The following is a 27,565-nucleotide window of genomic DNA, read 5'->3' as shown; positions in this document are numbered from 1 at the left end:
TTTGAAGTCCTACATCTGTCCTTCAACGTCCGAAAAAATATTCAAGAAAAACCAGATCATGGACAAAAAGCTTTATGACAGTCAACTCTAAGAAAATTCTTCTCAAAAAGCCCTGGTTTAGAAGAGCAGAATTAAGGGAAACATGATACTGTCATGTTTTGTGCCCTCCCTTGTTCGTGTTCCTCACAGAGTCAGAGAGGCAGGGATCTGCCCCTGGGCACAGATGGTCAGGGAAGAGCAGCCCATGGCTCCCAGTCTCTTATGCCCCCGTGACCACTGCCCACTCCTCTCGGGGCAGCTGTTCCCTCTGGCTCTGGGGATGACCACTTGGGGAGCAAGTACTGCCTGGTTCCTATTTCTGAAGAGAGAGAGCTTGATAGACTGGGGCCAGACTAAAAGCAGAACTGCTGATGCACACCACCTCAGCTGAGGGCCCCGGCCAGGGGAGCCACCCCTGGACCACAGGGCTTTTCCAAGACCTCTTCCCTGTAACCCACTCATAGCCAAGAGCCAGGGAAAGGTGCCGGGGCATGCTTTTTCCTTGATACCCACAAAGTTCCCTCGTAACTCTCTAGTAGGGAGGGTGTGTTCAATCTTAGAAGTCTTTCTGTTGGAAAGCAAACCCAGAGCTTGACGAATAATGCGCCCATCTTCTTTTCAAACAATCTGTTATACATCAGATGTTCGTTTACATACTTTGAGTTTATCAGCACACCTAGGGATAGACAGCTCATTAAGACCAGCCTGTGTCCCACAGGAATCTTCCGACATGCTCCTCAGGTATTAGAATGTCCAGAAGCTTCCCCTCCCCATCCATATTATTGTGAGCTTCTGATGTAGAGAGTACCTAGCCCTCTCAGAACTGGGAACCTGCCAAGGAGGCAGACAGAAGGCTGGCTGCCTTCTCCCCTTCAGATTTGAAGTGCAGCAGCAGAAAGATCCCAGGGGTGAAGAGAACAGCTCTTCACCCACAGCATCCCAAGAGGGGTGCTGACGGAAGAAGTCGGCTCTCACCACTTCCTGTGGGAGCGAGAGTCCCTCTAGCCGCCCAGCAGCTGCCCACCCCAGGCAGGTGCCCCTCCCAGCAACTCGGCGACCACACACAGCGGCCAAGTTGGGCTTTGGCAGCTCTCCCTCCTGGTAATTATACCCTGAGAGCAAACCTGCTTCCTCTTCTAGGGGAAGCCTGGGGAGAGGGCAAGGAGAGCAAGGAACAGGAGAGTTAGATGTTAAGCAACACTGGAGGCAAATGTGCTTTTCCAGATGATTACATGGGCAGTCCAACTCAAGAACATCTTCATTAATACATGGTAGCATTTATTCCAAAGTCTATGGATTCCAGCTCTCAACTTGAACTCCTGGGTAAAAGTAGAGAAGGTGGTGGTGACCAAAAGTTTCTTACTCTAGGAGCCTAGGAGATTTAGCCAACAAACATTCACTGAATGAAGAGAGACCTAACAACCAAAGAAGGAGGTGTGTGTGGAAATGAAGTTAAAATTCTAAATAAACAAAAAAACAAAAACTAGCTCTAAAAGACATTTTTGGGCCAAATGGGGAATTCTGAATGTGGATTAATTATTATTAATATTCATATGTCTGATAATGATAACAGTTATGTAGGAAAATATTCTTAGGAGACACACACTGAAGTATTTAGGGGTGACAGGTCATCTCTGCAAGGTACTGGCCAGTGGCTCAATAGGAAACAAACAAAAAGAAACCCACATGCATATCTATAAAGCAAACATAACACATCTACATGTGCATGTGCCCACACACATCTTGCAAGTGACCACTATGCACTGGACATCCTGAAAGCTGAATCTCACAGCCTTACTGCAGCCTGTGGAGCTTGCCCAGCCGAGCCACAGCACAAGAGCAGAAGGGGTTGAGGGAGGGAAGAAGTTTCTTGATCTGAATCTGCTTCCAGACGTGGGTGTGTGTGTGTGTGTGGGGGGGAGTTCTCCATGGGAAAGAAAGAGTGCAGCATACCTGGGAGGGCTCCTGCCCCAGAAGCTGGGGGAGAAGGGGGCTGCGGGAAAACGGGCCCTCCTGGAGTCAAGCAGGGTGTCGTGGTCTGGGCCATGCTGGCTCTTTCCCACTGAGGAGGCCGGTGACCCTGAGGACCAGGTGGACAAGTGCTTCCTCATCTAGCCTTACTGAAGGAAGAGAAGGGCCTCCAAAGCAGGGACTATGTTTATTTAACAAAGGAGGGAAAGTGCATCTCTGGTAAAAAAAAAAGCTGGCTTGCAAGAACAGCTTAGAAATGGGTTTTCTGGCAAGGGATCAGTGTCTGTAGGAGAGTGAACATTAATTTCCAGAGAACATGAGGGAAATTGTTAGACATGTAGCAAGAAATGAGAAAGCCAAGGAGGAAACCATGTGGTTTTTCTGACATGTCTCTACAACAAGAGCTCAGAGACTACAACAAAGCAAGGACCAGAGTCTCTCCTGGAAGCCTTTCACGTGACGCTGTGTGTGGAAACACGAGGAGAATGTGGGGAGGCGGCACGAAGGGGGGAGAAAGACAGTTGGCTAAGAACTACCGCTGCATCAGCCTGCACAGCCCAAGCAGGTCTAAGAAAAGGGGTGGTAGAGATTCTCTCTGACGATAAAGCAAGAGAGGGGCAAAAGGGCAGCTTTTCCAGTGTGATAAGCTTTCTAACAAGCAGCCAACCTTGGGACAGGGCCGCGGCTGCAGTGGAGGACGGGGATGAGGGAGAGCAGCTTTGTCTGTAGGGCTGCTAGAACAATCCACCAGGTGACAACATTAGTCACAGACTCCTTGAAAACATTAAGTAACAACTTTCTTCTGCAAAAGGAGGAAATGACTAGGGTGGGTGGTCTTCTGGAGCTGAAAGGAGAAATCACATCCAGGCGATCCCACTAAGAAGGGAATTCATTCCCAAGGAAAGCTGAAGCTGGCAGAGCCATGAGGAGAAGGCATTCAGGAAAGCCCGTGCGTTTGGGGGAAACAACTCGAGAAGAGCACATGTCCACAAGGCTCCTTAGAGGCTCCCTGTTTGGGGAGGACGTACTTTTAGGAGGTTAAAGCACACTGATGTATAATTTGCCCAAGCTTGATACAATTTCAGGTTGAAATGTTATTACTGCCCCCTAGAGGTTATGACTTTGCTATTTCAAATCTGTCCTTCTCTGTGAACTATAATTAACTCAGATGCGTTGGACTACAACCATTTCACAGATGTCTTTTGAAGTCTCTTCCAGGCTCAGGATTCTATACGAGGAAAAGGCAGTGCTTAGAGTCAGCTGTTTCTCATTGCCAGTGAGGATGGACTAGGAGGAAATGTCTTAAATGGAAATTTCCAATAATGACATTTGTCAACACTAGAAACAGACTCCTGACAGGGGTTAAGGTATATTTCCCTGAACTCTATACAGTATAATAGGACGTAGGAGGAGGGAGTGGGAGAGGGGTGGGTGGAGGTCAGGTTTTGGAAATGGTTTAAGCACAAATTTAAACCAAAAGTTCTGGTGATAAAGGTTAAAGACAAATGACCACGGGAAGTCCTACTGCTGCTCCAGAGGCCACAGGACCACTCATCACTACTTATCAACTTCCCTTGCTAGCCTCTTGTCCTCTGGGAAGCCATTGCCTGGCCCCCCACCTCCCAGCTGGAGCTTTCCCCAAGTCTGCACGGCTGGGCTTCATGGTGACACGTCCCTCTTCCTTACCCTTAGTCCTGGCTCCTTGGGGACAGCAGGAACCCTCTCTTCCCCACTCAGAGAGTTGACATCTAATTTTCCAGGTTCTTTACAGCGTGGCCTCCTCTGCTTTGGTTTGTCTGAAAAATTCTAGGAGGCAAATGGAAACCAACATTACAAAACATTCTGTCACAGAGTCTTCTGATGACGGTGGTGTTTTCAGCTGATTTTGCTCTTCTCTCGTTAATGCCCCTCTGTACAGGAACCCACCAGGGTAGGTTGAAGGAAAGAGCTAGCACAGCCTCATCTAGGCTTTTTTTTTCAAACAACAGAGTTCCTGCGGCAAGCTGGAGAAGGGGCTGAATGGGCCTCTTGGCTCAGATGTGAGCTGGCTCACCGGTCTTGCAGTGTACTGCTGACTCCCTAACATTCTCCTAATCATTCACCTGGATTCTCTCTACACTGCTACCTACCTGGTGGGCTTTGTCTTTGGAGAGTGTGCATCTGTGAATGCATTCCCCTCCCTTTCTTGTAAGCTCTCTACCTCCACATCTTATTAGTTGGATGTACCCGAGACAAAGACGGTGGTGAGGTAGGCGACCACATGAGAAAAGAAAAACCCAGAAGAGACATCAATGCTCAGGAGCCCTCTCCTGCATATTTCTAATCTGGAGATTTGCAGGCAAAGGCAGTAAGAGAACTTGAAGTAAGAATCGCAAACTTGTAACTCAATCTAAGTACAAAGTGGTAATATATTAACTTGGAAAGAATACGCAGGAACATGTTCCTGAAGAGGCAGTGTTTATGCAACCTACAGATTTCTCTGTGCACTTAGGATCTTGTGTGGTAATTGGGGGTGGTGGTGGCTAAGCTTAGGCAAGTTCTGTTCTCATCAGATTTTGTACAATGACTTGGCATAGTATTCTGACATGGGCTGTGATTTCTATTACTAGAACACTTAATCAAAATTTAAACTTAAAAATAAAAACCAAAACTTTAAAATGATGTTCTCAGCTGATACAGATCTCTCTAACTTCCTGGTCTCCCTAAGCATGCTCCTTATCAAACACAACACCAAGTCAGCGGGAAGGAAATGACAGCGTCAGGTGGCACCCACAACACTTACTGCTCCAAAGCCAGGAACCTCTAAGGAGTAGTCAGCCTGCTGCCTTAGCCAGTCAAGCAGACTCTTGCTGGGAATGGCTTTCTCGGCCTGGCTGCTGGCTGCTGGGGCTGGCTCGGGGGCTGGAGCAGCAGGCACCGGCCCTTCAGGGTGGGAGGCGCTTGGGGGGGCCTGCCCTGGATCTTCATGGACTTCCTGGATGAAGGAGAGACAAGTATGTGCCAGTAAGTGTGACAGAATGAAAACCAGGTTCTGAAAGGAAAACACCTAAGGTGTGCTTTGTATCTTTCCATCTGTTTCCACCTGGATATTACTGTGCTGGGGTGTGGAGTAAGAATCCTCCGCACTACAGAGGGCTCCTGAGTGTGTTGCTTCTACCTGAGGTTCCTCTCCCCTTGTCTACTTGGTATCCTTTCATTCCATCCTGTCTGCTCAGGCTCAGTGTTGCCTCCTTTGTCGCTGTCGTTGACGGTCCCAGGGTGCTCCACTTCCTGGTCCCCAATGCCCTCAGCACCCTTCACAGATTTTCCAATACCAAGAAATGCCACACTGCAATTTACTCCCCGGTGGCACCCTCTGTAGGAGGAATGCCTGTCTTACTCATGTCTGTACTCCCAATGTCTATAATGGGGTCTACAAAGTCCAATGTGGTGCTAAATAAGTGTTTGCATATTAGTTTTAAAAAATGGTCTATGATCACTACAGAGAAACTATGGGTTTGCACTCTAAAAACTGAGACAACTGCCTTAAAAGTTTGCAGGACTGGGTTGCGACTTCAGCCTCCCAGATTATACAGAAAGTGTAAGAGGAAGATCAAACTTTAAAACAGACCATATAATAGAGCTTAATAATAAAGCTCTTAGGTGCTAGTGAACAAAGCCCTTGGCTTGGTTCCCTGACCTGTCACTTTATTGGATAATCTTGGGCAAATTATTCAATGCTTGTAAGACTCAGTTTCCTCATCTATAAAATGGGAGTAATAACAACACCTTCTCAGAGTTGTGATGCTCAAACAGGACAGTCATACTAACGCCTGAACACACTGCCTGGCACACAGTAAGCACTCAATGAATACCGGTTCTTATTATTCCTTTTAAGATAAGAAAACATGAAATAGGATTCCTATTTTGGAGCTTGAAGTTCAATAAACAGGAAAAACCAAAACACAAAGGTAAGTCAATTGTCTTTGACACATTAAGTAAAGTCTAAGGGGATCTCTCTCCTGGCCAGGCATACAGCTTCTAACTTTGCTGCTTACAATGGTCTCCTCTGGGTTTAGGGCATCTTGCTGTGATCCTAATGAACTCTCGAAGCAGCCCTCTGTAGGAGATGCTACAGGCCCACTTCACTAGGAGCACAAGGAGGCATGGTGGTACATCCCGTGTCACCCAGTAGGTCAAGCAGTTTAGGAACCTGACGCCTGTTCCCTCTCCTGAACCCAAGCACCTGGAAAGCCCACTAACCTGGAGTGCCACTGCCACAAACTCAAACCTGCTTTACTCAAGCACCAGCAGCTCTTTGGAAACCCGGGTCGGGGATCTGGGCCATTTGTATTTGAAATGGCAAGACCCCTGGCTTATTTCTTCAGGCTGTGCACAGGTGAAGGGTCTATAATGGATTAAATGTGTTTTTAGAAAAAAAATGGAGCAACTGATAATAAGAGAAACTAAGTAGAGACATTTGAAATAGGACATTTGAAATAAAAGATCTACAAATCAAAACATCCTGTGTCTGAGGAAGTGTTTTGTTGCTCAGTGTAGAAAGGTCAATGTTTTCATTTAATGGCCTCATATACCCACCAAGATTCCAGCCTGAAGTGTCTGCTCCTTTAAAAAGATGAGGTCCATCCCTCCTTCGACATGTTTCCGTCTCCCTCTCCGTCTCCTTGTGGCAGCGTCATCTCTTCTGAGGCTTCCATTGACGATCTGTCCCGTCACTGGATGGATCAGGCCAGCTTGTAGAATTCCTGACAAGTCCATGCCGAGTGCTCCTTGAAGTGAACCAATAGCCCCAATCTTAGGGGTGCTGGCGCTCACTGGGAAAGGAGACGTGGCTCCTGGAGACCCCTCTGATGTGCAGGAGAGATCTATTGCAGATTCCCCATGCCAGCCATTGAGGACGATGGGGGGGTGCCCGTGAGTGGCAGAGAACTGTTCTAGGCTCCGGGCCTTTGCATCCCTCTCCACCTCAAACTCATAGGGACGTCTGTGCTTTTGTTCATCCTTTGTGAATACTGGAGCCAGGAAGCTCTCCTGTAAACACAGATATGTGGTAAGAGAGGTATGAATGCCACTTCTGTGGGTGAACGGCAGCATTTTCTCCAGGCCTGATTTCCTCAGGTCTAGTAGGACTCCTAATCAACCTCTTAGAAGTCCTTTCCATTCAAACCTTCTGAAACCTTAGCATCAGATTACCTGGACAGCTTGTTGTTGTTGTTTTTTTTAAGATTTTACTTATTTATTTGAAAAAGAGAGAACTAGAAAGCACAAGTGACAGGCAAGGCAGAGGGAAAGGGAGAAGCAGATCCCCCTGAGCACAAAGCCCAAGATGGGGCTTAATCCGAGTATCCTGGGATCAAGACCTGAGTTAAAGTCAGACACTTAACCAACTGAGCCAGCCAAGTGCCCCTCACCTGGATAGCTTGTTAAGACAGCGATTCTACTTCAGTGGGCCCAAGATTCTGCACACCTAACAGTTTCTAGGTGCTGCTAAAGCTGCTAGTCCATGAACTACCCCTGATGTTCAAGACCATAATCCAGGGAATCTCAACCTCAGATGTATATCAGAATTCATTGGAAAGTTAAAAAAAATTCCAATACTCAGTCCACAGCCTGGACCAATTAAATCAGAATCAACAGCTTTTCAAGGTCCCCAGCAGGTTCCAATGTGCACTTGAAGAGTGAGGGCCAGTGTGCTAACAATGTACCTCAAATTAAGCTGGAGCTGTAAGCCTGAGTTTATAAAAACCATTCTCTGATTTCCCTTATTTCTATCAGCTGCCATCATTCTTTTATCGTCTTTCCAGTGTGGAACATACTGATCCATTCATGCCTCCCTCTCCTAATATGTTTATTAGTCATCAAGTCATGCCTACCTACATCCGCCCCTTTTTACCTACTCTACCACTAAATTGGTCCAGGACCTCATCTCTTCATCAGATTCCCACTTGGCCTCCCAGGCCCTGGCCCTCTTTCTTCCTGACCATCCTCTCCCCCAAGAACCTACATAACCCTTCAGCCAAGCTGTAAAACCCTGCTTTCATCATGCACTTCCCTGCTCCAAAATTTTAGTAGCTCCCTGCTTCCTAGAGGATAAAATCTAAATTCTTCAATTAATACCAGTGAACTTACAGAAAAAAAAAAAAAAAAAAAAGAAAAGCCAAAGAAAGAGAAAGAGGAAAAGAAAAGAACACAAATCTATCCATTAAGTATTTGCTGAATGAATGACTCAACTGAGAAGTACAATGTGTCCTTCATTGTTTGTTCATAGCCGGCATTATGCTTATGGCCTCACCTTCTGGATCTGGGCCACCAACGCTGCACTACTGCTGAAGCTGTGTTCTGATGCTTCTGGCTCTGAGAGGCTGCTCCGAGAACCAGCACTGCCCGTTAACACCGGGGTGGGCAGGGTGCCTGAAGGCTCATATTGCTGGCTGGAAGGCCATTTCCCCTTTAACACCACGTGGCAGATATTATCCAGGCGGTTGATTATCACGCGATCCTATAAAAAAAGACCAAAAGCTCTGAGGAGTAAGCAACAAGCTACCCAAATTCACAAAGTCCCTAGGGATCACGTGTCACATTTTTCTAACCAGAAGGAGTTGATTAGAAAAAAGCACACTCAAATGTACTCACTTTACAAGTCTTAAAATAAGTTCTATGGTCTGGACAATGAAAATTAAAGCCATAGTGCTTTAAATCGAAGGCAGTTTTATCTTATGGTCTAATTAGTTGAGCGTGTATTTCTTTAATGTTCAAATATGACATTACTAATACCTTTTCAAGACACTACACATTTTTCGGAGTTCACTTTCACAAATACTCTACAAGCTGAGAATGTTTTGGGTAGAGAATGCATACTGGGAGGGGGCGGAAGGGGGTTACCTTTGGCCACTCAGAGAAGGAAAAGAGGGTCTTCTCCTGGAGCAGCTGAGCAATGGTGGGAGCCCGCGCCTCCTGCAGGTCATCCCCAAGATCTCCTGCAATGCCTGATGTTGAGCTTTTGCTCTCCTCTTCAGAGTATTTCCCTGGGTAATCTGCAAAGAAGGGTTAAAAAAATTAATCCAGTACTTGGGAGACAGTAATGATATCCAAGATTAGGACAGCTGATCTGTCTTTTCAAAAACTTAGTCCATTCTGTGCTAACTTATTTGAAATTGAACATTAATTACCATGCTTTCTATTTCCAGAAGAACCCCACCAGTTAAGCCATAAATGCAGATCCTTTCTCTAAGGCTATCCATGCAAGTCACCTGATAACTTTGCATCCACACCCTAACAAAAACAAGAGATTGTCCTGTGTACCCAAGAATGAGAGCAACATGAGCAGCAAGAGGCTTGTACATGTGGTGTACAAGCCAAGAGGAAACTGAGCATTATAATACTTTTATACATTTGAAAGCAGTCTTTGAAATGTAACACATTAAATTGCTGACATTAGTAATTAAGGATGAAAAGTCCCAAAACTTACAACAAAGATAAAATAGACCTGTTTCATGTCAAAAATGATGCAAAAGAACCTAGAACATTTAAATTACTTCACTGATGGAAAGATATGGAAATGCAACTCATTCTTTTAAGTTTCAGTGGTGAAGTTTATTATCAATGTGAAATGGATTTTTAAAGACCCACTTACCAGTAAGGGAGGGAATGATAGGGAATGAACACAAGGTAGTGAAATGTCCAGTGCAGGTAAAGTTGGGAGCCTCTTTTCTTGTGAAATGATATGGAATGTAGGTCCTCTGAAATGTATAGATTTCACTGGTGACCTATGCATCAGTCTAGAGAGCCACAGGGACCCCTCACCAGAAATAAGACTTCTTTAGGCCAGCAGATTCAAGGATATTTGAGACAGATGTGGCCCTGACCCTCAGATTCTTATGGTTACATGGAGAGAAAGAGAGTCAGGAAAACAGTTATAATAAACGAATAAACTATAAACAGTGGCAAGTGTTATAAAAAGAAACAAGTTGTCAGGATAGGAAATAAGAGAAAGCAGAAAGGAAGGTTGGTTAGAGAGGATTTCTCAAAGGAGAGCACACCCAAGAAGAGGAGGAGGATGCTGAGGAATTAAGAGACACATCCAGGGGGAAAGTGCAAAGATGAGGGTAGAGGGTTATAATCATTTGCATAATGTTGAATCCTGTAGGTCACGATAGAAAGTTCGATTTTTACTCTAGACCTGATGGGGAGCATCACTGAAAGGTTTTTATTTTTTAAATTAAAAACAAAAAAAATTTTTAAAAGATTTTATTTACTTATTCATGAGAGGCACACAGAGAGAGGCAGAGACCCAGGCAGAGGGAGAAGCAGGCTCCCCACAAGGAGCCCAGTGCAAGACTCAATTCCGGATCCTAAGATCATGCCCTGAGCTGAAGGCAGACACTCAATCACTGAGCTACCCAGGCATCCCTCTGTTTCAAGCAGAGAGGTTGGATTTAAGTTTTAAGAAAAAGTAATGATGTGTGAGAGAAAATCCTGGAAAAAGAGCCAGGAGATGTGGGGGTTGGCCCCAACAACCATACCAATTACTATTCCTTTACAGTAGACTGACCCTCTCTGCCCCACCTGTCCCACATCTCCTGTGTGTGGAGGACCCCTTCTGAGGTCTGCAAAAGCATTTTGTAAAGCACTGGGGCAAGGGGGCCCACTCATGAGTGTGTGTGCCGCCCACCAAAGCTTATGAAGCCGACATTGCAACAGAGGGGGTTTGGTGGATAGACAGTTCTCTAAACCACACTCTTCTGGGACGCCTGGGTGGCTCAGCAGTTGAGCATCTGCCTTCAGCTCAGGGTGTGATTCCAGGGTCCTGCGATGGAGTCCCACATCGGGTTCCCCACAGGGAGCTTGGTTCTCCCTCTATGTCTCTGCTTGTGTCTCTCATGAATAAAAAATAAGTAAACAAACCATACTCTTCTACACTCTACTAATTTCACTGCCTGGTTTCCAAGGACTATTTGGTGATTTCCCCCACAACAAGGTTCAAAGAAACAATGTAAGTTTTATAATCTAACACATTAGCAGCGATCCTTTGTGGCATAGGCTGAGGATGGACAAGGTCAGAGACTGGCTCCCCCTGGGTCAGCTGGGGCCACAAGCTGATTAAACTATTTTCAGCCTGTCATCCTAGCTAGTGTGTAAATTTTAACTTGAGTTAGGTACCTGTCTCAAGGGAGTCACTAATCACAGTGACTAAAACCAAAGGTGAGGGAGCATACAAAAAAAAGGGGGAAGCTAGATCATACAAGGGAGCTTAGCTGAGCTCCCCTCCCTCTTTCCCTCTTTGATATAAAAGTCACTGTCCCAGAAGGAGGAGGCTGTGTCTGTCTAAATCCCTGAGGACCATACCCAACATCAAGTCAGACACGAACAGGGATTTTGTCTTTTGGGGTTTTTTGACAGTTAGAAGGATAAATGGAATTATTTTTGTTTACTCTAATATGCCCTCTTGGGTCTGAAGCAAACACTAACAGTAAAAAAGTTAAAAACTAACTCTTGTTGCTCAGAATCTCTAATCAAAGGGATAGAAATACCTAAGAGTCATTTACATTTAGACTCTTAACATTTAAAAAGTCCTCCTAACTTGAGGCCTTATCTAAGACTTCCCTATTTAAAAAGATTTGTATTTATTTGTATTTTTGTTGAGTTACTTGTAATTTTATTTTTTTTAGTTACTTGTAATTTTATTTTTATTTCTGATTCTAAACCAAATGTACCAACATTGAATCACAAGCTTCTGACAATGACATGAATAACAACAGCACTGTGTTTGCTCACCTTAATAAAGATCACATTTATTTGTACTTTTGTGGAGTTCCTGAAAAGTTAACTGTCCTTATAGAAAAGTGCAGGCTCTTTCCTAAGCTTTTCTACTTTAGTTTGAAGCACCTCACCTAGTGGAAGAAGTTACTTCCCCCTCAATGCCATGGCTAGCATCTACCACATAGAAAGAAGCACACAACCCAGCCCAAATCACAGGGTTGATGAGGCACTTTGCCATGATTGTTTACAATCATCCTCAATGTTCTAGAACGATATCAGAGTTAAGCTACTCTGTCTCACTTTCAGACAAGGCCTGTGACCTTTGGTCTTAAACCACAGGAACCGAGGGCAGGTGCAACTCAGAAGCCACGCATCTCCTGACACTCCCTCTGCGCTCTCCCCTTCCTACTACGTGAGAGCTCGCTCATCCAATATCCCATAGACCCCACAGAGCTTACCTTGAGCATGGCCGTTCCCATCTCTGTCAAAATCATCTTTACTCTCAAAATCCATGTCTTCGGACTTGAGCTCACTGGCTTCTGGATACACATGGAAACCTTTTTTGCCTTCTGCACTGTCCTTCCAAGGCTCTTTTAACAGCTCATGTTTCCCCTGAGGGGGTTCTGCTGGAGTAGCAGTGGGCTCGCCCTCCACTGTGACACTGTTGGTTTTACTTTTGTACATATCTGGGTGATAACCCTTGGGTTTCTCCACTTCAAACCCCTCGTTCTCGAGGCCTCGCATCCACCGGTCTGCGTGCTTGCAGTGACACTGACAGGCTGCTTGAGGAAAAGCCCCCTGTGATCCAGGATTCTGATTCATGGCTTCCAGGCCTCCTCTCTTGGTTTCCTCCACATGGAAACTTCGGCTCTTTTCCCTTAGGGTATCTGCAGTGGGCTCAGCCAGATGCAAAACCTCCGGCCTTTCCCTCAGGTCTGTGGCCACGCCCACATTCTCCTCCTCATTTTCCTCCTCTTCCTCCTCCTCATCGCTGTGGGTCTGACTCAAAACCAATTTGCTTTCTAAACTTTTGTCTTCTAATAAATCAATTAATTGCTGATCTGAGGACAGGCTTCTTCTGGAGTCACAGACACTAAGATTGTACATATCTACAAACCCACTTTCATTTCCTTGATCCAAGGAAGGGGAAGCTAAGCATTTGGCTTCTAGTTGCCCAATGCTTTCAGGCCTCTGCCCTGTCTCACTGCAGAGCTCCCCTTCCCTTGAAAGAGAGAGCAACAGATGTTTTCCATTTTTGATGTTCATCTGAGCTACTCCTGCTTCTAAGCTATCCATAAAAGAGGGGCCTGTGGGTATCTCTGCCTCGTGGCCACCAGGCTGGCACTTCCCTTCTTCGCTTGCTGAGCTGGCCAGCGCATCCTTTCTGGGTTCTATAGTAGTGGGGCTTTCCTGGAAAGAGCCTGGCTCCCGGCTAAGAGCCTTCTTACCATACATCATGCTTTCCAAGGACTCAGGCAGCAGACTTTCGTCGTGGGTGATGGAAATGACATCTTGAACTTTAGAAAGAAAGTTTTCACAAGACATATCAGATAAATTGCCCCCAGGTGGAGGGGGATGATCATCTCTCCCTTCTATTTTCACTAGATTCTCAGGCTCATTTTCAAGGGGCTCTGAAGTCCTGTTCATCTGAGAGTATGTGAGAGATTCATACAGTTTGGAGTTGGTCTGGTAAAGGCAACAGAGACTTTCTGGTGCCTGGGCGTCCGTTCTCTTATGCTGGGCGTAGTTTCTATAAGCGTCCAGGAAGGACAGCTGGGGGTCAGTCATGACATAATAGTCGGTGCGGTTTAGCCCATGTTTGGCAGTGCCAACGAGCAGGTCCCGGTCATGCTTCCCACACTCCCACCAGACAGGGAGGTAGAGGCTGGGCCTGCAGAGCTGGAGGCGCTCGTGCAGCTGGGGGCACCTCAGCACCTGCTCTCGGACCTTTCGCAGCAGTTCGATACGGTAAAGGGTTCTCGCAGCCCGTTCCTCAGTGATGGGTTCCACATAGATGCTTGGATCTGGGGGACCTGGAGAGGCCAAGGCAGAGCCTATCACCGAAGGTAGCCCCAGGACACTTGCCACCCACCTGAGCCTATGCATCTCTGGGTCTAGCAGCTTAACTCCCTGGCTCCCCAGCACATGGGTGTGTGTGCCCCTGACACAATGGAAAGCTACAAGAATGGAAGGTTCTATGAAACAAGGACAGATCCAGTGAAAGAGGAGCATGAAAACTTCAGTTCTGGAAGGAAGATAAGCTTCTGTTCAGTAAGCATGTACTCTGGCCTCTACCTAAGGTACTGTGCACATGTCATTGAGTTCTTATGGCAATGCCAGGCTGTACCATCATTATTCTCATTTAAAGGATGAGGAAGTAATATGTCAGATATGCTGACTTGCTCAAGGTACAGAACTAGGATTTGAGGCCAGGTCTTGTCAGAAGGACTGTGAGGTCCAGCTCTTTGCAATCTATCCAGATCCCAAATTTTAATGAAAACACCCTAACCCTGTCACACGGGGGCAGGCTGCTATCAGCCCAGGACTCACACTGGGTGGACTCCCAAGTTTCTTTTAGCTTTCCTACAATACAGTCAGATGGGCCAGATCAAGTTTATCTTTAAGTGTGAGGCAGGAGAGGGGCAAGAAGGAAGCTTCTCCATCCCAACCAGACACAATTTCTCAGAAGGGGTATCTACTGGATCAGGGATTGTTACAACCACTTACTTTTTATAGCTAGAAGTCAATACATGGGAAAAGTTAAAGTTACTATGATATAATCTACGGAGGGAGCAAAGTTTGCCACGGAATAAATCTCTAATTAACAGTAGCCTCCTGATACTCCTGTGATGTGTTAATCTGAATTTCAGTTTTTGTTGACATCGCATCATTTTGGGAGAGAGATTTCATTCTGTGAGGGTGGACCCAAGTAGCAGTTAATGAATTTGTGAAAACCCACTTGTCTTTACCTGAATTCTTCAGGTAGACTCCACTCTTATAATCAAGATTACCTGAAGTGGTTCTGTACCTTGAAAATAAACATGCCCTTTCCCAGTCTCATCAGAGACATATGGACAGAGAGCTTTCTCACCGCCATCCTTCCATGTGGGCAGACGACAGACATTCCGGCACATGGCCACAAAACTATAAAAGTAGTGCTCCAGGCTCTCATCCGATTTCTTGTCTAAACGGGAAATGATGCGGAACTGTGTCCAGTCAAAAGTTTTCTTTTCTTGATCATAAACAACCCCAAAGGAGGACACTGCTCTGTAGAAGTCTGCTTGCTCTCTTCTAGTCCACCTTGGGATTTAATCAGAAAGGGAGAGTGAGCTGTTGTCCCTTTAAAAAAAAAAAAAAGCCAACAACTACTTACTGAGTGCCTACTAGGAGAGTCCATGGAGTCAAGAAAGCAGGTAGGCCTGGTGTGCCTATTATTTTTATTTAAGTTAAATTGGGCTGAGAGGCTTATAACGAAAACAGCCTTTCATCCTACCTCCACTTTCAAATCTCTCAACTTGTTCTTCCAGTATTTACCTAAGTCACATGTGCCGACTTGCTATCTCTTAATTCATTAATTTTAGAGATTACCTAAAAGTCTATTTCTACTTGTGGGAGATGAAGATTTTAAGATTCTATATATGCTTATGTGAGGGGTTCTGGGGCACCGTACTCTACATCCCCAGAGGGAGTCCAGGTCAGGAGTAGGATGAGAGGTTCAGTGAAGGAGTGAGAAGCAGAGCAGAAGGGTTTAGGTTCTTTTCTTCGGAGCTGTGCAAGATGGGAGACATATTTTCTCTGAATTACCAAATTTCATGAAGCCAGAAGGTATACACAGAAGTGGATTTGCTATTTTTTCTATTTGGCATTCTTTTAATTCACTGGATGTTGCATCAGAAGGATAGATAGAAAGTCTCAAAGAACTACAGCTTTGTTTCTTTCTGGTGGCATTGTTCCTAGCCTGTGTGGTCCTTCTGTCGCCATTTTTAGGATAACTCTCAGATGGACAGGTTACTCCTGATAATTTATCCTCTCCTTTTGGGCTGGCATTTTATAGTACTTGGTGCTCTCAAAGGCTTGATAAGAACTAGTAGCTATAATATGGCAGCTTCAATGCACACTATTCACTTTGGTGCTAAAAAACATGGTCTAGGGGCACCTGTGGTTTAGTGGTTGGTTGTCTGCCTTTGGCTCAGGTTGTGATCCCAGAGTCCTGGGATGGAGTCCCACATTGGGCTCTCTGTAGGGAGCCTGCTTCTCCCTCTGCCTATGTCTCTGCCCCTCTCTCTGTCTCATGAATAAATAAATAAAATCTTAAAAAAAAAAAAAAAAAACCAAACATGGTCTGACATATGCTAATTTTAAACATTTCCAGGGATTAGGGTCCAACCTAAGGAAGAGGATTCAAGTTGGAAAATCACAGAATTCTGGGAATTGTGAATAAAAGGGTTTCCTAGATCTCATCAACTTCTCAGGCAGCACGACAACACCATCACTGGAGGCTGGACTGAATTAATTCTGGAGACCCCCTAACTTCACAACGAGAACATTAAGTACATTTGGTCTATCTTCAGCACTCTCTTGTCAACCTTTACTCACTCGCAGCTCTGTATGCCCTATGGTCACTGACTTTTACCTCTTTTGAGCTTCCTTGTTGATGAGATCCATTTCTGAGGTTCTCCTGAACATCTCTTCTTGGACCCAGTATCCTTGGTTACCTGGTCCTAGGATTTCTGGTCGGCAGAGTTCCTTGCGGTTACAGCGCTGGTACACGGTGACCAGACGCCTGAGACGAGCCGTGAGAGCAGATGAAACTGGCCAGGGTGATTTGTCTGGGTCGGAGCCATCCTGGGCTTCAAACATCAGTGAGGATATTAGTATTTACAAACAGAACCAAAACAAAGGTGGCTTTTTTTTTTTTTTTAATAAAAACACAGCTGACTCAAGGACCCAGTCATTCAGTTCAGGAGCTAGGCATAGCTGGAAGGGCTGAAATTCTGCTTTAGAAACACCTTTAGGTTATAGATGGCTCTGTCATCTCTCACAAAAAAATGCATCTGTCCCTGGGGGCAGAACCAATCTGAGGACCTTGTGCTAAGGCATGGGAACAAGCAGACCCCCCATGGCCTTCTCCAGATAGAACTATGGGCTTTTGTGTAGCTGGGTCTTCCAAATGCCAAGGACTTTATTAAATTTGAATTCAGAAAAAGCAAGCAAAAAAACAAGCCACATCAAACCAACCCTCCCTAACGTTTCATCTCCCCAAATAATTACATAAATAATAAATCAATGAAACAACTCCTTTTTTCTCTGACTCCATCCTGACCTCAGGTATCACTGGTCTCACTTCTGAATTTCAACAGGTGGCGGAAGCTTGCCAGAGCCACAGTAAAGCTCGGTGTGTGACTCCAGGAGAGTTTGATGAAGGTCAACTTGGCTTTTTAAAAGACCCTCCTTAAAAAAGCACATTTCTATTACATGTAAGCTCCAGGATAACTACAAGGAGGGACCTTACTTTTCTTTGCCTTCAGAAGGACACAGTCTCACCTGCCCGGCTGTCATCTTTCTTTTCGCCAAAAATGCCATCACCTCCATCACTGGAGCTCTCCTAGGGACAAATGAAGTCATGCCATCAGCAAAACTGCAGCCCAGGACAAGCCAGCTCAGACAGCCACCATACAGCAGGAGCTCTCTCCTGAACCATGAACACCTTGAAGACCTAAATCATCCAGTCAATAAAAAGCTTACTTGTGCAGTTTTAAAAGAACCAGAAAGCAATTTATTTAAAATAAGCATTTTTAACTAAAACTGTATGGAATGATTCTGTCTGCAGAGAATTAGCTGAAAGAACGATGAGCTGGCATGCTCTCCCAGGCAATTATATTTTACAAGCACTATTTTAGCTGTGAATTTAAATATTTGCTTTACCATCCTCTCTTGCAATTTAATACTGTCATTTCACAAAGGTTGTGCCTGCATTTTAGGTTTTGGGTTTTTTTTTTTTTTTTTTCTGTGAAAAAGTATCATGTTCATGTTCATTACGGTTAGCTTACTTCACAGCAACAGATGCTCTTGTCCTAAAACGTGACTGCTCCAGACATGAGACCTGATGGTGCAAAACCCCCAGGAATTTAAAATTAAAATCACAACTGAGGCTCCAATGAATCTGGAGTAATTTCACAGGCACAGAGCTTATCCAAGTTGGAGCGTTAGTCAAACTGGCTCTAGTGGATTCCTTTACAAACCCTTTCTTGGTCTCAGGAAGGGAACTCTGAAAGCTCTTTATATATAAGGTGCGTGGGTGAGTTTAGGGGTGGGAGAAGAATGTGCTATTTTTTGACTGGACTCCATTTTTAACATGAAAACTTACTGTCCTTTTGATTAGCATCTTTTGAACGACAGAAGAGAATAATCCCAGGACTCAAGACTTTGGCCATTAAAAAAAAAAAAAAAAAAAAAGACTTTGGCCATATTAGGGAGAGTCAGATGAGACTAAGGATCAATAATCTGTGCTCTGCAGGCTGTTTTTATGTGGCTCTCAAGCTAAGAACAGTTTTTCACACCTTTGTAGGAGAGAAGAAAAAGAAGAGGAAGGGGAAGAAGAAAACGGGGAAACAGGAGAGTGAAAAGAACATGCTACAGGCTGTGTGTTGGCCCCAGGCCCAAGATATTCACTATCTGGGCCTTTACAAAAAACATCTGATGTCTCCTAGAAGAGTGCACACAGCCCAGAGACCAGGAATCTGGGTTCAGTAGGAATGGAGAGACACCTGTGATTGGCAATAGTCAAAATTCTAACCATTCTCTTAGGCCCCTAATACCGTGGAAGGGGCTGAAAGAGAAAACCGTGAAATGGCAGAGAGGAGCAGGGGCACGTTTTCTTTCTTACAAAATAGTGATAATAGAGAACTGTGTGAAATCTTTTACGTGGCTTATCTCACTTAGTTCTCAGAATCACCTCACGAGGTAGAAACTATAATACTCCTAAGTTTACAGATGTAGAAAATAAGCCCTAGAAAGGTTCTGTAACTTATCCAAGGTCTTTCACCTATCAAGTGGCAGAGCTGGGTTTCAGACACAGTAGGCTGATGACAGCTTACACTTTCAAACACTTCAAACATCCTAAAAAGGGCCAAACAAGAGTCTGAATCGAAGTTTTGTTTTGGAAAGTGAAACATATTTAGAATTGGGGAACACCGGGTTCAATCCCCTTCCCTCAGCCCAAACGGTTTCCTGCCATCTAAGTTGAGGAGCTAGCATCCTCAGTGTGATCTATTGTACCATTTTAGAGTGGCACTTAACTATGCCACCTCATCTTCTCCCACTATTTAGGTAGTTTAAAAAGTAAGCAAAAAACTACCAACCATGCCCTACAACCTTTCCTGCCACGGACATTTTTGAGTATCCTTACAGTATCCACAAAGATCCTTCGAATGCTGAAATGTATAATTATAGACACTTTCAGACTGAGAAATGTTCTACAGTTTACCAAATGGAGCATTGAGGCACCAGAGCCACCCCGCTCCTTATTACATTGATGGGTGGCTAACTCAGGCTTCCCTGCACCCCAGATCCACACAGCAGCTCTCAGCTAGGTGTGAGGCAGACACAGGACATGAAGGTTTCCCTTCCAGTCCCTCTAACAGTTTCTGTTGCTGCAGTTTTTAACAGGAATAGCCTTAGGCAGCCCCTTGAGTAAGGTGAGATCCTGGTATCGGCAAGTGTCTTTCCCTGCCTGCTCTCTCTTGGAAGCACTTCCTCTCTCTTGAAATGACAGAATGGAGAAGACCTGGCTCATTCATAGCCCAAGTGAAAAAGATGTCATAACCTTAGTTAATAATCAACGTAAAGTGAGCGTGTTACATGCAGCTGTAGTGGCAGGCTGGGGACACAGGAAGCACACAGAAAACCCTGCATTTGAGGTATGCAGCTTAATGTTTACTATTTCATTGTTTGGTCTTCCAGGTTATGAACTGATTGGAAAGAAATATGCATCTTAGAGGAGGTGTGAATTTGTCATTTCAGCATGAAGGGTCTCAGGAAGTGCTGACCACAAGAACCTCAAAACCAAGGAAACTGAAAACACAACAAGAACAACAACAACACAAAGGAAACGGATTGGTTACATGGGAGCACACGGGAGCAATTTCTCTATCTGGAGCATGCAAGTGGTTTGCAGTCTGATGCTCTGTGGTTTTTTGTTTTGTTTTGTTTTAGATCTTATTTATTTATTCATGAGAGACAGAGAGAGAGAGAGAGAGAGAGAGAGACAGACAGACAGACAGACAGGCACAGGCAGAAGGAGATGCAGGCTCCATGCAGGGAGCCTGATGTGGGACCCAATCCCAGGTCTCCAGGATCACGCCCTGGGCTGAAGGCGGCGCTAAACCATTGAGCCACCTGGGCTGCCCACACCAACTGTCATTAATGTAAAACTCAAGGACTTTATTATGGAAAGATCACAGGGCGTAAAAAAAGACTGAGTAGGGGAGACACTGCTCTTGTGTCCTCTAGCCAGTAGGACTTTTTTTGAAGCTAATAGAATATTTCAGCTTCCTTCTCTCTAGAATAGGATAAGAATAATGCCTAACTGAAGAGGAAATATGCTTTGTTAGCTTAGAAGTACTTTACACTCAAATATTACTACTATTTGAGTTTAGAAAACCCTCAAACTCTGAACTTGTAAGAATAGAATAACCGTTCACTTCTTAACTGAATTTTTCTTATGATGAGATTTAGACCATTTTAGGTATTAAGTTTTTCACAAGAGTTTTTCCAAGTTCACTCTGGCTTTGACTTCACCCTCCATTTACAGACCTTCTGTTTCAGAGAGCACCTATAGCAGGCATGACTGCAGAGCAAGGATGACATGCTGATTAGAAGATGTGATGGGGGGCAGCCTAGGTGGCTCAGCAGTTTAGCGCTGTCTTTAGCCCAGGGCCTGATCCTGGAGACCCGGGATCAAGTCCCACATCGGGCTCCCTGCATGGAGCCTGCTTCTCTCTCTGCCTGTATCTCTGCCTCCCTCTCTCTATGTGTCTGTCTCTCATGAATGAATAAATTAAAAAAAAAAATTTAGAAGATGTGATGGTACTTGTAAAAGGTGGGCCACTAGTACCACTGTTTCAGTTAAAAGAGCTTTTACTCTCTCTATATCATATCAGGTTTGATACAGAGAGATTTGGTTTACAATTCAAGGCTTCAGACTATTTCCAACACAAGTGAACTTTTAGACTGTTTTAGAAAGTCTCTGCATATTCATTGCCTCCAACCGCAATGCAAAATCTGTAACTGTTTACCAAAGTTCTACTGGTATTAGAACAGAGAGAGGGTGGGGGAAAGGAGTAGACTAGATCATCTCAAGTGTCCCATCTAACTCTGACATTCTGATTCTCTGAACCACACATCTTAAGAGGACAACTATTGTGAGCTCTGAAAGGCAGCAGCAGAACAGTGAGGATATGGAGATGATGCAATATATAGAAAGGCAGAGGAACTAGGGGTACTTCACCCGAAAAGACACTTAAAGACATGAAGGTAGCAAGCTGGCCTCAAGAATTTAAAATCCTATCAGAGAGGAGAGAAAGAACAGTTTTGTTCTTTGCACCAGAAGAAAACTAAACAGAATCTAGGAAACTCACTGGGAGCTAGATTTCTGGAACAGTGTAAGGAAGTTTCCTTGGAACCCAGCACGTTTTTCTTCTTTCCACAGACTCCCAGAATTACCTAAACCTACCTGGAATGACCTCTGACAGCAAGGCTGCAGAGGGGATAGGACATTCAGAGACCATTCAGACACGTGTTAGTGCTCTCTGCAATACTGGGATTGTGCCAATCTACTAACCATTCCCCTGTCTGTGCCCAGGTCTGTTTAATTCAGGGGAATTTGCCTAGTTACAGATGAAACAGGCTCTTTGGGCATCTTTAACCCTGCCTGCTGATCTGCCTAAGAATAGAACTGGAAGAAGCAAATACCCAACCAGTATCTCTGGGGTTGGGGTAGGAGCTATGGGATGGGAGGGAAGCAGACTGGGTTCAAATGTTGGCTATTTCTCTACATTTGTTATTTTAACACATGGACTAGAAGTCAAGCTTAATCTATTTATAATTTGTCTACCTCAAAATCTGCGAGAAGCCACTCCCCATTCCCATTCCATCTGCTTTTGATTATATTCTATAGCCCAGGTTTTTGGAATTTCAAAATCAAAATAAATAATACAGGCATTAATTTCATAAATGAATAAAATGTAGTTCCGGAGGTATTTAACCCTACTGTAAGGAAATGAGTTATTTTATGATTCTGCCACAACCCCTTCGGTGCCCAGATCTCTTGAGATCAAAGACGGATCAGTTAAGTGTATAAACCTGACTGTGAACAGCTTTCAGAGTCGGGCTGGCCTGTAGTTGGTATGTGGCTGCCTTTCCATAGAAGTGACATGTATGTGCAGCTGAAATACTTTCTACTTCCTTGACTATGAAAATAATACTTCATTAGAGAACATAATACCAGAATGTCTAGAAAATATCTAGCCTGAACTCTATCCTCTGGTAGCTGTGAGAATTTGACAAAGCCCTTTAAAGTCCCCGAGCCTGTGTCTGCAGCCCTTCAATGAGAGCAATGACACTGGAAGTGCTTACTGTACTTAGTCGAGGTGAGGATCGATGGAAACAAATGGAAAAGGTGCTGTGGAAAGAGTAAAGTTCTGTTAAGTATAAGGTACTACTTTCATTTCTCTGGTACTTGAGTTCCGTCTATGGAAAAACACATCCCAAATTTCAGACAAAAGGAGTAACAGGATAAGCTTAGGGACCGGAATGGCAGAACCTGGATTTCAACTGTCGACATCAGAACCCAACTTCCTTTAGGTCAGGGTCAGAAGTTTCACACTGACTTGCTTCAATCCAATGCTTCTCAAACCATGGGGAGATACGGAAACATATCTTTGAATAATAATTATTTCTTACTTTAGGGGAAGTGATGTCATTGTTACTGTTAGAGGAATCAGAGCTGATAAAAGCCAAAGTAAATACCACACATTCTCCCAATTAGAACCAAAAGAAAAGAACTGATAAACTTTTGGGTGATGATGACGAGAGGATGAGAGATCCTGGCGATGAACTCAGTTGGGGAAAACTGTACAGTAACCTCTGGGATTTAGAATCCATGAATTCTACCAGATTCATTTGCTCCATAACTCAAAGCCAGAGAACATGTGTGGTCAAATGGTGCTGGGGCCCTGGTAAGGTTTCAGTCTGCTTATGTAAAGCCCCAGAAACTCATTCATAACATGCAATGCTGACTTCTGCTTCTGGGATCATGCACATTTCCCTATTTCTTACTCTAAGCACAGTTAAAACCTCTGGACTCTGTATGTGAAACAGACAAAAGAAGACTCTGAAAGGTGAAGAGAAGGCAAACCAACTAGGGACTTTGGGACCTAAGGAATGACACAGTGGTGAGTTCCATGGGTTTTCTTTTTGACCCCATATATCCTAGATTTGGAGAAAAAGAAGCTGGCTATGGAAATGCCAAAGGGTGCAGACAAAACAAACAAACAACCCCCACAAAAGCCTGCTCTCTTTAGCAAATGACCAGGAAGAAAGCAGGTTAGGAGTACACAAAATGTTATGACAATAACCACTATACTCCAGCCCAACAACACAAAAAACTAGCTCAACAAATCCATGCCAGCAAAGGCCAAGTGGAGAATCTAGACCTCTACCTTCACCAGGCTGTAACAGGGCACCCCATGCCCCTGCTGGGTAGTATCAATAAGGCAAGTAGAGAGCTGGGACTTTCATCCCTGAGAAGAAGTAATGAGTTCCCCCCATCTCCACCCACGGTGTCAGCAAACACCATGGGGGAGCTGAATTTCCGCTCCTGTTCAGCGATAATGAGAAACATTCCCCTCAAGTATCATTGGGGGCTGATGGAAATGTGAACTTCTACTCCGACCTGGTAGCAACAAGGTAGTACCCAGCCCCTACCCCACTCCCCTGCAAGAGAGGCATCAGAGGTAGTCAGCAAAAACAGAACTTTTAACTAAGATCCTGAGTCTTACAATAAAATATCAAAATGTCCAGATTTCAGTTAAAAAAAAAAACACTTATCATACTAAGAAACAGGAAGATATCAAACTGAATGAAAAGACAAATAAATGCTTACCACTGAATGACAGAAATCTTGGAATTTGAAATAAGGATTTAAAGTTGCTCATCATTGAGCAACTCTGAACATGCTCACCACAAATGAAAAAACAAAATCTCAGCAAAGAAACAAAGAACCAAAAAGAAATTTTAGATTTGAAAACTAAAGTAACCAAAAACAACCTTAAAAAACAAAACAAGACAGTGACACCTGGGTGGCTCAGTGGCTAAGCATCTGCCTTTGGTCTCCCAGGACTCTGGAATCAAGTCCCGCATCCGTCTTCCTGTGTGGAGCCTGCTTCTCCCTCTGCCTATGGCTCTGCCCTCTCTCTCTCTCTGTGTGTCTCTCATGAATAAATGACTAAAATCTTAAAAAAAAAAAAGACAAAAACCAACTCAATCTTAATGGACAGTCTCAACAGCAGAATGCAGGAGAAAAAGAAAAAATCAGAGAACTTGGAAGACAGAAAAATAAAAAGTACCCAATGTAAACAACAGAGAAAGACATTAAAAAAAATAGAGTATCAGAGACCTGTGAGACTGTAACAAAAGTTCTAACGTTCATATCAGGCTCAGAGGAAGGGGAAAAGAAAGGGTTTGAAGAAATAATAGCTGAAAACTCTCCAAACTTTGGCAAAAGACTTAAATCTACAGATTCAAGAATCTGAGAAAATTCCAAACAGGATGAAGTAAAAGAAATCCACACACAAAAAAACCATGGTTAAGTTTCTGAAACATAAAAAGAAAAAAAATCTTGAAAGCAGCAAGAGAGAAATGATTCCTTACCTACAGGGGAAAAACAACTTGAATGACAGCAAATCTCTCATCAGAAAGAAAAGAACTGTCAACCCAGAATCCTGTATCCAGTGAAAATACCCTTCAGGAATGAATGGGATATTAAGACATTCTCAGACAAAGAAAAGCTAAGAGAAATGTCAACTGGAGCTACTCTAAAAGAACGGCTAAAGGAATTTCTCTAAACAGAAAGAAGAAACCTTGGAACACCATAAAGAAGAAAGAATCCAGTAAACAAAAATACAAGTAAATACCAGAGACTCTCCTTCTCCTCTTCACTTTTCTAAATTATACTGATACATGCAGCAAAAGTTGAACATTGTCTGATATTTTTTTTTTAAGATTTTATTTATTTATTCATGAGAGACGCAGAGAAAGAGAGAGAGAGAGAGAGAGAGAGAGAGAGAGAGGCAGAGACATAGGCAGAGAGAAGCAGGCTCCATGCAGGGAGCCTGATGTGGTTCCCAATCCTGGTCTCCAGGATCATGCCCTGGGCCGAAGGCAGGTGCTCAACTGCTGAGCCACCCAGGCATCCTGTCTGATATGGTTCTAAATACATGTGGAAGAAATATTTAAGACCATTATATTAAAAATGAGGTGAGGGTAAAAAGATAAAACTAGTAGTAAGGTTTCTATACTCCACTTGAACTGGTGAATGATCATACCAGTGTGCTGTGATACTTTATGTATACATAATAAAATATCTAGAAGAACCACCAAAAAAGCTGCTAAAAAACAATATAGATAAGAGATAAAGAAAAAAGGAATCATAAAAATGTTCAAGTAACCCAGAGAAAATACAGGAAAAAAAACAGATAATCAAAAATCGGAAAATAATAACATATCAGACTTAAGCCTACTGTCTGAATAATTACACTAAATATTAAGGGCTGAATACACCAACTCAATACCAGAGATTGGCATAATGCATTAAAAACTGTGACCCAATTTATGCTGTCTATAGAAAACTTACTTCAAGTATAACAATAAAAGAAAGCTGAGAGTAAAAGAATAAAAAAAGTTCTAAGATGCAAACATTAACGGAAGGAAATCAGAAGTAGCTATATTAATGTGAGATAAAGTGTGCTTCAGAACAGAGCAAACCATCAGAGGTAAAAATGGACATTACATAACGATAGCAGAGTCAATCTACCTAAGAACAAACCTAAATGTGTATGCACCAAACAACAGAGCTGCAAAATATATATATGTGAAGCAAAAACTGATACAAATGAAAGGAGAAACAGACCAATTGATAATTTTATTGGAGACTTTAACACTCCTCTCTCAACAACTAATGAAACAACCAGACAGAAAATAAGCAAGGATACAGAACTCAACATTATGAACCAACATGATCATTTATGCGATTATGTCAACCTAATTGTACCCAACAACAGCACAATACACATTGCTTTTCAAGTGCCCATGGAGCATACATCAAGACAGACCACGTCCTAGGCCACAAAGCAAACCATAACAAATTTAAAACAACTGAAATAATAGTTTGTTCTCTGAACACAACAGAATCAAACTAGAAAGACAAAACAGAAAGATAATAGAAAAATCTCCAAATACTTGGAAACGAAATAATACATGTCTAATGATCCATGGATTAAAGAGGAAGTCTTAAGAGAAATTTTTTAAGAATACATTAAATTGAATGAAAATGATAATACAACATAGCAAAATTTGTGGGACGTAGCTAAAGTACTGATGAGAGGGAAATTTACAGCACTGAATGTATCTACGAAACAAGCAGGAAAGTCTCAAAATGGTAATTTAAGCTCCACTCCAAAAATCTAGAAAAAGAAAAGGAAAAACCAGGGCAAGCAGAAGGAAGGGAATAATAAAGTGTAGAAATCCATGAAATTTATTAATTTTTAAGATTTTATTTATTTGCAAGACAGAGCAAGATAGCATGAGCAGGGGAAGAGGTAGAGGAAGAGGGAAAAGCAGGCTCCTCGAGCAGGAAGCCCAACGTGGGACTTGCTTCGAGGACCCCAAGCTGAAGGCAAATGCTCAACTGACTGAGCCATTCAAGCGCCTCTAAATCAATGAAATTTAAAAGAGAAGATGATGAACTGAAACAAAGAGGTGATTATTCAAGAAGATAAAGTAGACAAATCTCTAGTAGGACAGATTAAAAGAGAGAGAGAGAGAGAGAGAGAGAGAGAGAGAGAGAAGATACAAATGACCAGCACCAGAAGGAAACAGGAATGGCACTACAATTCTGTGACCATCAAGAGGATAAGATGATACAATGGAACAACTCAACACACAAATCTGACAACTTAGATGAAATAGACCAAATTCCTTGAAAAACACAAACTTATCACAATTTACTCAATATAAAATCGAGAATTGGTTTCATAATTTAAAAACTATCTCAAAAAGGAATCTCCAGGCCGGTTTCACTGAAGAATTCCACTAAACATTAAAAAAATTAATACCACTTCTAGACAATCTCTATCAGAAAATAGTTGGAAGGAATATCCAATTTATTTATATAGCTAACATTACCCTAATATCAAAAGCAGACAAAGACAGTACTGAAAGGCAACTATAGATAGCCCAATATCCCTCATGAATATAGATCTAAAAATCCTTAACACAATATTAACAAATAGAATTCAACAATAAGAATTATACATCATGACTGAGTGGATTTTATCCCAGTTTATCCAGGGATGCAAAGCTGATTCAATATTTGAAAATCAATGTAATCTACCATATTAATAGGCTAAATAAGAAATACCACATGATCATAACAATTGGTGCAAAAAATGCATTTGACAAAATTCAACATCAATTCATGATAAAAATTCTCAGAAAACTAGGGATACAGGGGAATGTC

At 43.3% G+C, this 27,565-nt stretch overlaps 1 protein-coding gene across 13 annotated transcripts in view; it reads right to left on the bottom strand.

Moving 5' to 3' along the window:
* The window catches only part of CHD6 (chromodomain helicase DNA binding protein 6), a 202,143-nt gene that overhangs the window by 6,036 nt on the left and 168,542 nt on the right, over positions 1 to 27,565 (bottom strand). For all 13 annotated transcript variants that reach the window (XM_072735839.1, XM_072735842.1, XM_072735833.1 and 10 more), the window contains 9 exons: positions 17,314 to 17,374; positions 16,403 to 16,619; positions 14,861 to 15,069; positions 12,228 to 13,802; positions 8,893 to 9,044; positions 8,303 to 8,509; positions 6,589 to 7,041; positions 4,793 to 4,984; positions 3,697 to 3,816 (listed from right to left, as the gene is read on the bottom strand). In XM_072735839.1, the coding sequence (XP_072591940.1) occupies positions 3,697 to 3,816; positions 4,793 to 4,984; positions 6,589 to 7,041; positions 8,303 to 8,509; positions 8,893 to 9,044; positions 12,228 to 13,802; positions 14,861 to 15,069; positions 16,403 to 16,619; positions 17,314 to 17,374 (3,186 nt within the window). The remainder of the gene's footprint in view (positions 1 to 3,696; positions 3,817 to 4,792; positions 4,985 to 6,588; positions 7,042 to 8,302; positions 8,510 to 8,892; positions 9,045 to 12,227; positions 13,803 to 14,860; positions 15,070 to 16,402; positions 16,620 to 17,313; positions 17,375 to 27,565) is intronic.

Source organism: Vulpes vulpes, chromosome 14 (assembly GCF_048418805.1).
Source record: "Vulpes vulpes isolate BD-2025 chromosome 14, VulVul3, whole genome shotgun sequence".
Classification (NCBI taxonomy): domain Eukaryota; kingdom Metazoa; phylum Chordata; class Mammalia; order Carnivora; family Canidae; genus Vulpes; species Vulpes vulpes.
The sequence above is the reverse complement of the archived record's forward strand: the minus strand, read 5'-3'. Positions and strand labels throughout refer to the sequence as shown.